Source organism: Dipodomys spectabilis, unplaced genomic scaffold (genome assembly GCF_019054845.1).
Source record: "Dipodomys spectabilis isolate Male_0828 unplaced genomic scaffold, ASM1905484v1 ptg000026l, whole genome shotgun sequence".
In the NCBI taxonomy this organism is placed as follows: Eukaryota; Metazoa; Chordata; class Mammalia; order Rodentia; family Heteromyidae; genus Dipodomys; species Dipodomys spectabilis.
The window spans coordinates 8,685,966-8,698,430 of record NW_024870703.1 but is presented as its reverse complement, the minus strand read 5'-3'; the positions used below and the strand labels follow the sequence as shown (position 1 = coordinate 8,698,430).

The 12,465-nt window shown below is 37.6% G+C and overlaps 1 protein-coding gene across 2 annotated transcripts in view; it reads left to right on the top strand.

Annotated features, from left to right (window-relative positions):
* The window catches only part of Mta3 (metastasis associated 1 family member 3), a 154,173-nt gene that overhangs the window by 99,686 nt on the left and 42,022 nt on the right, over positions 1-12,465 (top strand). For both annotated transcript variants that reach the window (XM_042675471.1, XM_042675472.1), the window contains exons 9-11: positions 1,949-2,137; positions 5,821-5,895; positions 9,002-9,060. In XM_042675471.1, the coding sequence (XP_042531405.1) occupies positions 1,949-2,137; positions 5,821-5,895; positions 9,002-9,060 (323 nt within the window). The remainder of the gene's footprint in view (positions 1-1,948; positions 2,138-5,820; positions 5,896-9,001; positions 9,061-12,465) is intronic.

Sequence of the window (12,465 nt, the reverse complement as noted above, 5' to 3'; positions counted from 1 at the left end):
CTTTTAATCTTTTTGTTTTATTATCAGTTGTAAGTTTAGGAAGATATACAGTACTGGTTTATGGACTGTATTGTTAATTAAAGAGATCCCTAAATGCTATTGATCTTTTTACTTGTCTAGGTCAGTTATTCAGATATAATAATTATTTAGTTTCAAAGATAATGTAAAGCTTACAGAAGTGTATACAACAGTTAGACTACAGAATCTATTTAGTGAGGTTAGCTAGAAAAGCAAAGTTTAGTTGTTCCTGAAATTTTGCAGAGCATAAGCAAGGAGTCAAGATCAATTACAGTGTTTTTGTAACTCTTCTATTGAATTTACTGCTCCATGTCTGTGACACATACATCAAAATACAATACTGAGCAGTGGCCCTAACAGTAATTAGAACTAGGAAATTGAGGGCTTCAAATTCTAACCATTAGGCTGCTAAGGAGCTTCAAAATTAAGAAATTAATAATGAAAGCCCTCTTTGACTTTTGTGGAATCCAATAATTTGTTTTAAGTGAGATATCAATCCCTGTTAATTACGGTATACCAAATAGTATTCTAAATAGTATATTCATATCTGTGAACAAATTCATTTTATTTCCTTATTCAATGTTTTGATTAATCACAGCACAGGTAAATATACTTTTAGCATAACTATCAATAACTTTTACCAGATATTAGTTGGTATTTGATTTTATGTTATACTCTTGTACCAAAGAGAATTTTCCACAGTCTCCTGCTGTATATTTAGGAATCACATGGAATGTTTTAAGAGGCTTGTTAAGTGAAGAATCCTTATCTGTGATGTTCTTTTTATAAAAGGTATAAGCCTTGGCACTCAGGTGTTACAAAGTCCAGGTGGAGGGGAGGATGCAAAGAGAACTAGTTCTCACTTGAACAAGGGTTGGATCAACTTGCCAACCAAGCTGCCAAATCCTTATGCTTATGGGCACACATGTGGAGCTGATTGTCTTGTTTTTCTGCTATCATACAAGTATGTAAATACATGTTAGGAAAGAATCTCTCCCTGTCTGGTATAAAAACCCTTAAAAATTATTCAAAATGTGGAAGTGTTCTATTCATTGCTCTGATTAGAGGTAAGTACCCCTTCTTAGTGGTGCTGGAAATCAAACCCAGGGCCTCACAACTGCATCACAAGCACTTCACCACTGAGTTACAGCCCTCAACCTTGAAAAATGCTTTCTAAGGAAACTATACATGATGTACTAATTTTATTTTGTAATCTGTCTTTCCTCCTTATGACATTCTTTCTTGAAATAAATAGAAACCCACACTGGTCTAGCTGTTTGAAACAAACCTGGTTATCTGTTCTTAGTCTACAGAATCTTAAACATGTTAGCATTTTAACATGGTTTTGTCATTTTGTTTGTTTTATCTGTTAAACACAGATATGTAATTTTGTTTTCTCTTAACGACCACACTCCATTCCATTGTTTTCTTTCCATCTCTTGTTCTAAATACATTATTCTTTTAATCTAATCCTACTGTAATTTTTCCTGATACAAAGTCTATTTTTCCTGGTTATGGAAGCCTGTGCCAACTTGATGCAATAACTGAAGTGACTTTGGTGTATTTTTAACCAGAGGGTTGGTGAGATTAATTTTGTTCTCAGTTTAATACTTTTGAATGTTGTAAACTGGGTATAGTGGGTATAGCCTCTCATCCCCGCTATGCAGTAAGCATAAATAGGATCAGGGCTCAGATCAATCTAAGCATAAACCAAAAGACCCTATTCCAAACGTAAAGTAGAATACAGGAAGGGCTTAAGTATAAGATACCTCCTAGCAAGGACAGCCCTGAGTTCAAACTTTAGGATGACAGATATATTAAGTGTATCGTTCGTTAAAATATGTCTCTGCATTTTAGTGCTTTTATTCCTAATGATGTAGCATGAGTGCACATCCAGTTGATGTTTCCTATCTACTTTGTTTTTCTCTAGTTTCATGCTATGGACACGTTATATAAACATGGCTACGATCTGAGTAGTGCAATTAGTGTCTTAGTGCCACTTGGAGGACCAGTCTTATGCCGAGATGAAATGGAAGAATGGTCAGCCTCTGAAGCTAGTTTATTTGAAGAAGCACTGGAAAAGTATGGCAAAGACTTCAATGACATACGTCAAGACTTTGTAAGTAGAAAGTTGTGAATGAATGGAAATGTAGCAATGGGAGTGTTTTACCTGTTCTAGAAATCTGATAAACCTCATAGTATACATTTAGCCAAGGCTATGATACAGGATTTATTTTTTTAAATTTTATTTGGTGCCAGAGTCTTTAACATGTACTTTACTAAGCTTCAACAGCATCATGATATAGTAAGTTTTATCTACTCTCAGTAGAATAGTGGCCAGTTTGTTGTTTTGGTTTTAGTTTTGATTCCAGTCCTGGGACTTGAACTCAGGGCCTGAGCACTGTCCCTGAGCCTTTCTGCTTAAGGCTAACATTCTACTGTTTGAGCCACAGCTCTACTTCCAGGTTTTTGGTAATTTATTAGAGATAAGAGTCTCATAGAGTTTCCTCCCTAGGCTGGCTTTGAACCCCAATCCTCAGATCTTGGCCTCCTGAGTGGCTAAGATTACGGCATGAGCCACCAGTGCCCAGCAGAAGGCCAATTTTATAAAGTAAGAAATTAGTATTTGTTCTGAGCAGTAATTGTAAAATCCAGGGTCATTCTCATCTGTTTGGTCTGTTGCCATGTGTTATATGTATTCTGTCCCCGCCATTTGTACTATTTTGAGCAGTAGTGGATAAGAGGTGATCTAAACAACTACAGGCTTCAAAGGCTTCACTTTTGCTTTCTCTCCTTTCACCCTTCTGGAAGTGTGGGTGGCCCACTAGGCCTCATTCCAGCAATGAGATCCTCCTGCCTCAGCCTTCTGAAAGCTGGAATTACTGACATGTACTTCAGATCCTTACCTATGCTTGATAGGGAGCCTGGAATATGAAGGTTTCTCCCAGTGTATCTGTCCTTGCCTCTGCAGGCCTTGCACTACACAGATCTTGCTGAACTATTAGTTTCTGAATCATTTTGTGCCTACCACCTTTATTCTAGCAAAAGGGGTGCCTTATGTACCAACTTCAGTACCCCTCCTTAGTTCAGTTCTTAAGTTTGGTCTTATCCACCTATATTTAATGGGCAAAAATGAGTTACAAGTGTTTTTTAGGCATTGTAGTTAGGCAAGTGAACTAATTTAAAACAGCAGAATACATTTAATTAAGCTAATTTATTACTTTCTGTTAAAAGACTAACAGAAGCTCTTGGAGGGCCAGTGATGCAAGATGAGATGTGCCACAGCAGGAGCAGTGGAGCCAGGATTTTAGCCTAGCACTGCAGTGGCAGCATTGCAGCAGATACCTCACCCCAGCATATGCTGCCTCTAACATCAGTCTGGTTACACAGTGCCACTCACCTAGGGTCTGTTCATAGAGTGCTCCACTTCTTACCAGTTTTCATTTGCTAGCTAATACTTCTGACGATAATCGAAAGAGCCCATCTTTTATTCAACTCAAAGTAGTAAAGCAAATGTTCACCGTAATAATATTTTGCCTTCTAAAAGGATCTTCCTTCTTTATTAGGCTTCAGGATTGCTACTACATGAGGCTGAAACACTGCAGTATAATTGTGGTAGATGCTAGTGTACTATGCAAGACCACTACCACACTCAGAAGCCTGTAAGTGATGGTTGAAGGAGAAGTGGTAATGCATCAGGAGTAGGTACACTGGGATACTCCAGTGTGATAGCCTTCATCACCTACCACTTCTCCTTAATAAAGAAAATAGTGGTGGACTGGGAATGTGGTTTAGTTGTAGAGTGTTTGCCTTACATGCATGAAGCCCTGGGTTTGATTCCTCAGTACCACATAAACAGAAAAAGCCAGAAGTGGTGATGTGGCTCAAGTGACAGAGTGCTAGTCTTGAGCAAAAGAAGCTCAGAACGTGAGTTCAAGCCTCAGGACTGGTAAAAGAAAAAGGAGAAGGAGGAGGCACTGGAGGAAGAGGAAGAAGAAAAAGTGGTGGTGGTGGTGGTGGGCACAGCCAATTGGATCCTTACAGTTCATGACAAAGTTCAATTTATATGATCAGTTGGTTTCCAACTTCAGATATTCAGGTAAATTCATACCAGCCTCTATTTCTTAAGAATAGAAGGCTTGCTTAAAACCCCTAGAGGACTATGCCATGATGATTCTATCAGGTCTTGGTAAAGGCTCCTTAAACACCACTTTTCAGTTAACTCCACCAGTTGAACACACTGGATTAAAAAAAAAAAAGAATTAAAACAATAGTCAAGTGTGTTAGTGCATGCTGTACTTTCAGCTGCTCTGGAGGATCTACCCATCCTGGGTAGAGTTAGTGAAGTACTGTATCAAAAACAGAATTCAAACTAAAGGGTTAGGGATGTGGTCTAAGTGGTAGTTTCTGGAGTCAATTCCCAGCACCACTAAAAACAGCACAACAGCCGGGTGCCAGTGGCTCATGCCTGTAATTCTAGCTACTCAGGAGGCTGAGATCAGAGGATCACAGTTCAAAGACAGCCCAGGCAAGGAAAGTCTGTGAGACTCTTATCTCCAATAAACCACTAGAAAACCGGAAGTGGCGCTGTGGCTCAAGCGGTAGAGTACTCGCCTTGAGCTGAAGAGCTGAGGGAGATAGTGCCCAGGCCCAGAGTTCAAGCCCTACGACCCCCCCCAAAAAAAAAAAAAATGAAAAAAAAAACCAGCACAACAAAAAACAAATATATTTGCTTCATATGCACTTCAAAGCTAGTGTCTGCTGATCTGGTCCTATAAGGAGATCATATTTGTAAACACTGTTTTTAAGTTACCACACAGCTGAGTATACATAATGTCCTTGCTCTAAAAATCCATCTGTTTTCTCTTTAAACTGAACAAATGAGTTCAAGAGGGAAGTATTAAGAATGGCATGGGGGGCTGGGAAGGTGGCTCAGTGGTAGAGCGCTTGCCTTGCATGCATGAGGCCCTGGGTTCGATTCCTCAGCACCACATAAGCAAAAAGAAAAAAGCCGGAAGTGGAGCTGTGGCTCAAGTGGTAGAACGCTAGCCTTGAGCTGAAGAGCTGAGGGATAGCGCCCAGGCCCAGAGTTCAGGCCCCACAACTGGACCAAAAAAAAAGAATGGCATGGATGTTGTCACAAGCAGTCCCCAGCTACAAGGAGTCTGGAAAATACTATTTTAACTCTCTAGTCCTTATGGTGTGGTAAGAAAGCTTGGTGAAAGTCAAAGGACTGTCACCTCTGCAAAGCCTACTGCCACAGCTAATCTGTTTTACCAGCCATTGATATCATTATGAAAGTCCAATGTCCTCATTTGCACATTCAGTAACAAAGAGATCCTCATTTACAGAGAGACATTGAATTTTGTCTTTGGTTGTAGGCGAGTAGGATTTCACTTGACCATGTTTGTATATGAATGGAAAATTTCAGTCATATTTATTAGTTTTTTTTTAAGAATAGGAAACATACTTGGCTGTGTCCTTGCTTAGAGAGATAGTTGTCCATTTTACTTAAAATGGGTCAAAATGCAGTGGCTTTAAAGAATGAAAAATAATGTTTGTAGCTTAAGATATTAAATAATATTGCTGTGACCCCACCTGTCACTACTGCATAGAGTTGAAAACATTCCTGAGTAAGTCTGGAAATATATTAGTCATAATATTAATTATTTTTAAATAAAATAGGTGTGAAGTATTTTTTCTAGAATGACTCTTCCATATGAACACGTGCTTCATTATTTTAAAAAGTAGCAAACCCTTCCTACAGTAGGTTGTTTTCATTATGTGTTCATTTTTTTTTAGCTGCCTTGGAAGTCATTGACAAGCATCATTGAGTATTACTACATGTGGAAAACTACTGACAGATATGTGCAGCAGGTAAATCTTTTTATATTGCTACTAACATGATTGCCTTAAAGTATACTTGGTTTAAGCATTTTTAGAAAGGTCTTAATTTTAAATTTGCTTTATATTTTCTAGATTATTTTAAACTCCATGATATCCTATCTTCAGGATATTATTTTTTAGATTTTTCATCTTAATATTTCCTTAGAGTCCATTGTGATGAATATTTGGAAAGTGTCACAAAAAGATTACTAGAGATGCATTAATTTCCTTGCATATAGTTGATGCTTGATCTCTTTGTGAGTATAGTTGGTGGGAATCACTGAAGATGTAGTACTACTACAACATCATAAACTATTTATTTATATGAAGAAATGACAGTTGAGACTGATGCCATCAACTTTATACTTTGAGATATTTTTTAAACGTTTTGAAACTTTATGACATTTGTGTGGTGAATATATCCCCTGAGGTTTTTTGTTCTCTCCGCACGCGCGTATGTGTGTGTGTGTGTGTGTATGTGTGTGTGTAGTAGAAATCAAACCCACAGCCTTTTTGCACATGTAGGCAAGTGCTCTATCACTTAGTTATATATCCAGTCCTCCTTAAGTTTTGACACTAATTGTAGGAATGAGACTTGGTCTTATTATGGTAAGGTCTTATTTAAGGACAAGGCAGGGGGAAGGGGGGGAAGGAGAAGGATTGGGATTATGGGGGGAGGGGGGAGGCTGGGAAGGGATGTGAAGGGTAAACAAAGGAGGAGGCTGCAATGCTTGGTAAGAAATGTACGCATTATCCTGCCCATGTAACTGTAACTCCTCTGTACAGTATGTTCACAAATAAATTAAATTAAAAAAAAAAAAAAAAAAGAATTGGCAGCAAAAAAAAAAAAAAAAGGACAAGGCAGTTCTTGAATTTGAGAGCCTCTTGTTCAGCTTCCAGGGTGCTGGGGTTACAGGAATGTACCACACTCAGCTTAATAGCAGCTTAGTTTTACTAGATGGATGTTTGTTTCTATACCAAGATTTTTCTCCAAAATTATTTAAAAATAGGGAAGGGGGGCTGGGAAGGTGGCTCAGTGGTAAAGCGCTTGCCTTGCATGCATGAGGCCCTGGGTTCGATTCCTCAGCACCACATAAACAGAAAAAGCCGGAAGTGATACTGTGTCTCAAGTGGTAGAGCGCTCTCCTTGAGCTGAAGAGCTGAGGGACAAGTGCCTAGGCCCAGAGTTCAGGTCCATGACCGGCAAAAAAAATAAAATAAAAAAATAGGGAAGAGGCTGGGAAGGTAGCTCAGTGGTAGAGTGCTTGCCTTGCATGCCTGAGGCCCTGGGTTCGATTCTTCAGTACCACATAAGCAAAAAGAAAAAAGCCATAAGTGGCACTGTGGCTCAAGTGGTAGAACGCTAGCCTTGAGCTGAAGAGCTGAGGGACAGCGCCCAGGCCCAGAGTTCAGGCCCCATGACCGGACCAAAAAATAGGAAATAATTAATTTTTGAGTCCTACTTAAATATGAATTCAGGTAGCTCGGTCTTTGTTACTGAATTTTAAGTAATACTAACTTTAGGGAAAGTTTTTTCCCCCTGAAAACTGACTTTAGTCAATACTTATTTTATATTATCACAACAACATATTAGAACTGGTAAAGAAAGGTCAGTTTAACACAGGTATTGTTTGTTCTAAGTATGAAGGTTATACAGTGGCAAGAATTATATGAAATAGGAATACATTTTAAGGGCCACTCTAAAAAGTACTATAATGAATAGCTAAGGTCACAAATAGTTAACAGATAGTTAAGTCTGATAAACAGTTTCCAGTGTCAGCAAAATACATAATGTAGAAAGTGCTTATTTGAAACAAGTTGGATAGAAATGAAGGCCATGAAGTGTGGAAACCTGTGCTATTCAAATCAAGAAGTCTTAGGATAATGGAGACAGTGGTATCAAACATTATTGAAAGTGTTTAGATAAAATATTTCCAAATATTTCATCTCTGTTTTGAAAGTTCCAGGTTGTCCCCTAATTTTTTTTCTCCCAATTGGGAAAATGGAGGATAGCCTTATATTCTAGTTTGTCTTGTTTGACATTGACTATGCATTATTTCCTTCTAGTTCAACTCATTATTGTGTCACTCAGTGTCTAGATTTCAGTATATAATCTTCCTCTGCATTTGGCTACTGATTGGTTTTAGTTACTGTATATCTTCCAACATTTCTGCTTGCATGTATTTTCAAAACTAAGCACCCTGAATATTTTTCTAAAAACAAAGTGTGTGTGTGTGTGTGTGTGTGTGTGTGTGTGTGTGTGTGTGTGTGTGTGTGTGTGTGTGTGTGTGTGTGTGTGTGTGTGTGTGTGTGTGTGTGTGTGTGTGTGTGTGTGTGTGTGTGTGTGTGTGTGTGTGTTTCTCCTAAAAGATAAGTAAGAAATTAAGTAGAGCTGAGGATATAGTTCGGTAGTAGAGTGTTTACCTGACATGCACAGTCCCTGGGTTAGTTCTTAGCTTCCTCCCTCCCCTGCCTGCCCTAGGAAAGAACTAAAATAGAAATGCATTTCTAAAAATAATAATGGCTAATTTAAAATGTCTTTGGGGGCTGAGAGTGTACCTCACTGGTAGATTATATGCTTAACATACATGAGGCCCTTTGGTGGCTCATACCTATAATTCTAGCTACTCAGGCAGAGATATAGAGGATAGGATTATGGTTTCCTGGGTGGAAAAGTCCAGAGACACTATCTCCCATCTCATCCCACCCCACGCTACCCTACCACCTTAAAAAAAAAAAAAAAGCAAAAAGGTAGACTAAAGGTATGTCTCAATTAGTAAGAGCACCAAACAAACAAACAAGCCAAGCAGGAATATAAGGCCCTGAGTTCAAGCCCCAGTACCCCAAGTACCACCAAAAAAGAAAATAAATCTGTGTCTAAATGTTGTTCATACCCACAGTTCTGAAGTTCAGAATTTGATGTTTTTTGCAAGTTGCTGCAATTTAAGAATACATATACAAAAGAAAAGCTTTAAAACAGCAATTTTTGAATTTGAATTATACTTTAATATTTATTTTCTTGTGATTGTTTAAGACAATGGAGTGGTAATAATTAGTAGGCATTGCATGTAAAATATTTTATCCATCTTTTGATTAGAAACGCCTAAAAGCAGCTGAAGCTGAGAGTAAACTGAAACAAGTATATATCCCAACTTAGTAAGTAATTGAAATCTTTTAAAATATTTGTTCTGATCTTAATTCTGTTGTTACAAATGTATCATTTTGTTCAGTTTCAGACAAACTAAATTTCTTTGTGAATCTTACTTTTTTTTTAATTCAAAGCATTAGACTTCCTTTTAATGCATTTGGGAGAGGGGGGCTTGCTTAGAAAGAAAAAGAGTGAGAGAAACCCTAAGTAGACTAACACAAGGACTAGAATAAAGAATGTCATGTACTTCTAAGGAAGCTACTCTATTTTGTGAAAGCTGCAGGAAAAGTATCAGAAAACTTAGCATGAGTTATTATTTGAAGCTAATGCGTTTTATGGGGCTAACAACTTTTGAAACTTTTTTATTACAGAATAGGTTTTGGGAGGGAATTAAACTATTGGTAAATGTTCAGTGGGTTCAAATTTTTTGTGTCCAACATTCTATTATTATGAGTTAAAAAGCACTGTCACATTAAAATGAATGCCAGTATTCTTTTCATTTGCTATGTTCTTAATGGAGTATGTCCTTCTGTTGAGTTCTTTGGGGTTTGATCATTCATTTGTTTAGCAAAATACAGTTTATTGGGTACCATTTACTTTTTGCTATCCTAGATTCCTTTGAGATTAAATGAAGTATATTATAGATTTCTATGCTCCTTCAAGAATTTTATTTTTTGCCCTAAGTATAATTGTTTTATATTTAGATTTATGTTTACCGTTTTTATATGTAGAAAACCTCATGGACAGTAGTTGTTAAATTGACAATATGAATCTTTCATATTCATCTCATTTTAACAGATAACTGGTTTCATTTTTAAAACATGATTTTCAGGATCTGTAATTATTATGTACCTTTTGAGGAATGGTTTTTAATGCCTTCTAAATTATGTATTTTATTTGATTAATTCATAAAAACACTACTTCAAAAATCAGACTGTTGTGACTCATGTATTAGATTTTCAAAAGCAAACACAACAGCTTTCTTCTACTGCAAAGGACTAGTACACTTAACTAGTTTTGACCAAGTAACCCAGATCAAGTTGTGTTCTGTGTTACACTGACTTTGGCATTTTGATCTATATCAGGGATCTGCAAACTAGTCTGTGGCTCATCTCTGGTGTTTCACCTGGTTTTTGTAAATTAGACATGCTTATTCATTTATATATTATATAAGATGATTCAGATAGGCTACAAGGTGAGAATTTAGTGATTATAACAAAAAATTATATTAGCTACAAAACTTAAAATACTTAACAATGCCTGGGTAGTAATTACTCAGCTGCTTAGGAGGCTGAGATCTGAGGATTGCTCATTGAAGCCAGCCAAGACAGGAAAGGCCATGAGACTCATTTCCAGTTAACCACCAGAAAACCGAAAGTGGAGCTGTTATTCAAAGTGATAGAGTGCTAGCTTTGAGCAAAAGAAACTCAGGAACAGCTCCCAGGCCCAGGCCCTGAGTTTAAGCCCCACAATCAGGGCAAACAAACCAAAAAACCCAAAACAAAATGGCCCTCTACAAAAAAAGTTTTGTATTCTCTTATCTAAGCAAATTCTTTTTCCTTTCTCCCTTTTTCCTCCTCTTCCTTTTTTTCTTTCTTTCTTTTTTTCTTTCTTTCTTTCTTTTTTTTTTTTTTTTTGGTGCTGGGTTTTGAATTCAGGGCCTTCACTTTTGCTAGACAGATATTTTGCCATTTGAACCATAACCCCCAGCCCTAAGTGGTTTTTGGAGATCAAAACAGTTTCTAGGGCCAGGAGTATGGCTCAAGTAGTAGATCACTTACCGTGTAAGCCTGAAATTTAAACCCTAGTGCCACCAAAACTGAGCATGGAGATAGTTCCTATTCATATTAAAAAAATAATTTATACAACTCATATACAGTCTAAGTTGCTCAGATAGGAATCTGAGCTCTTAGATGAACTTCCAGACTAACTCTTAAACAGAAATTTTTTAAATGAATAATAGATTAAGAATATTTTTTTCTGTAGGTTTTTTTTGGGGACTTGCAGTCTCCTGTATTCAAAGCCCTCTGTATAGTACTAGAGAAAGAGGGTTAAGATGATAGTCGACTTTATTGTAGTGTTAGGAGATAGTACAGACCCAATGTGGTAAGTACTGTACATAGGAGGATGGCTTTTGTATGACTTTTATACTGGGAACCAAGTATCTTTGGGAAAGTTTTTGAGGAGATAAGGCAAAGAGGGGTCTGAGCAAATAATGGAGGCTTTTCAGGCTAGTGGGACCTTGAGCTGAGAAGTCACACAGGTGAGGAGCAGAGAAAAAGTATGCCGGTATAAGAAGAAAGTGTCTAGCATGGAAGGCTGGTATGTTTATCTGTATGATGAACACACCTGTGTGATATACAAAGATACATCATGGTCAGATTTGTACTTGAAAATCACCAGCTATAATTTGACAATGGTTTGGGGAAAATGAGAAGTAGATTCAAGGAGACCAGTTATGAGATGTTTGGGATGACACCCATTCTACCTAGGACAGTGGCCCTGGAAATGATGTAATATTTAGAGATGATTGACTTTAGCCTGTCAAGTCTGAATCGCTAATTTCTGGCTCACAATATTAGGGAGGTTGTCAAAACCAAGCTTAGATGCCACAGCATCAGGTTAGATCATTTTGAGTTTGTTTTATCAAAAAAGAGATACTGGATCTTTGCTGTCAACAAGTTATATATGTTTTAAACTGAGATGAAAAGTTCTCCACTAGGAATACAGATATGAGTTTAATCAGCATACCATAATATGTTTCAGACTATAAGTTGAAAAATTTGAGGGATAGCAACAAGAAAAGTGCCTGAGCAAATCCAGTATTTGTAGAGCAACTAGAGTATAATAGCTAACTTTGAAAAGCCAGATGAGTATGTCAGCTCAGAAGAATTTTCTTTTAACCTGTCCTGGGGCTTGAACTCAGGGCCTAGGCACTATTGCTGACCTTTTTCTGCTTAAGGCTAGCACTCTACCATTTGAGCCACAATGCCACTTCCGGCCTTTTCTAAGTACTTTATTGGAGATAAGAGTCTCACAGACTTTCCTCCCTGGGCTGGCTTTGAATCACAATCCTTAGATTTCAGCCTCTTCAGTAGCTAGGATTATAGGTGTGAGCCACCAGCACCTAGTGAGAAGAATGTTTTAAGGAACGAGCCATTAATTAACATTGTCAAGTGGTGATGAAAAATAGCCAGGGAATTTGGCGACAGAGAGACTATTGGTAGTCTTTAATGGAGTGGTCAAGACTCTACATGAGCTAAGAGAATACAAATGGGGAAGGGGGAAGAAGGGAGGAGAGAAAGAAATGTAAGAGGGTTTTTTTTTTTTTATATAGAAGAAATGGAAATATGTATAAGAGGAGAACCCAGAGAAGAGGATGATATGTAAAAGTCCTTAAGAGAACCACAAAA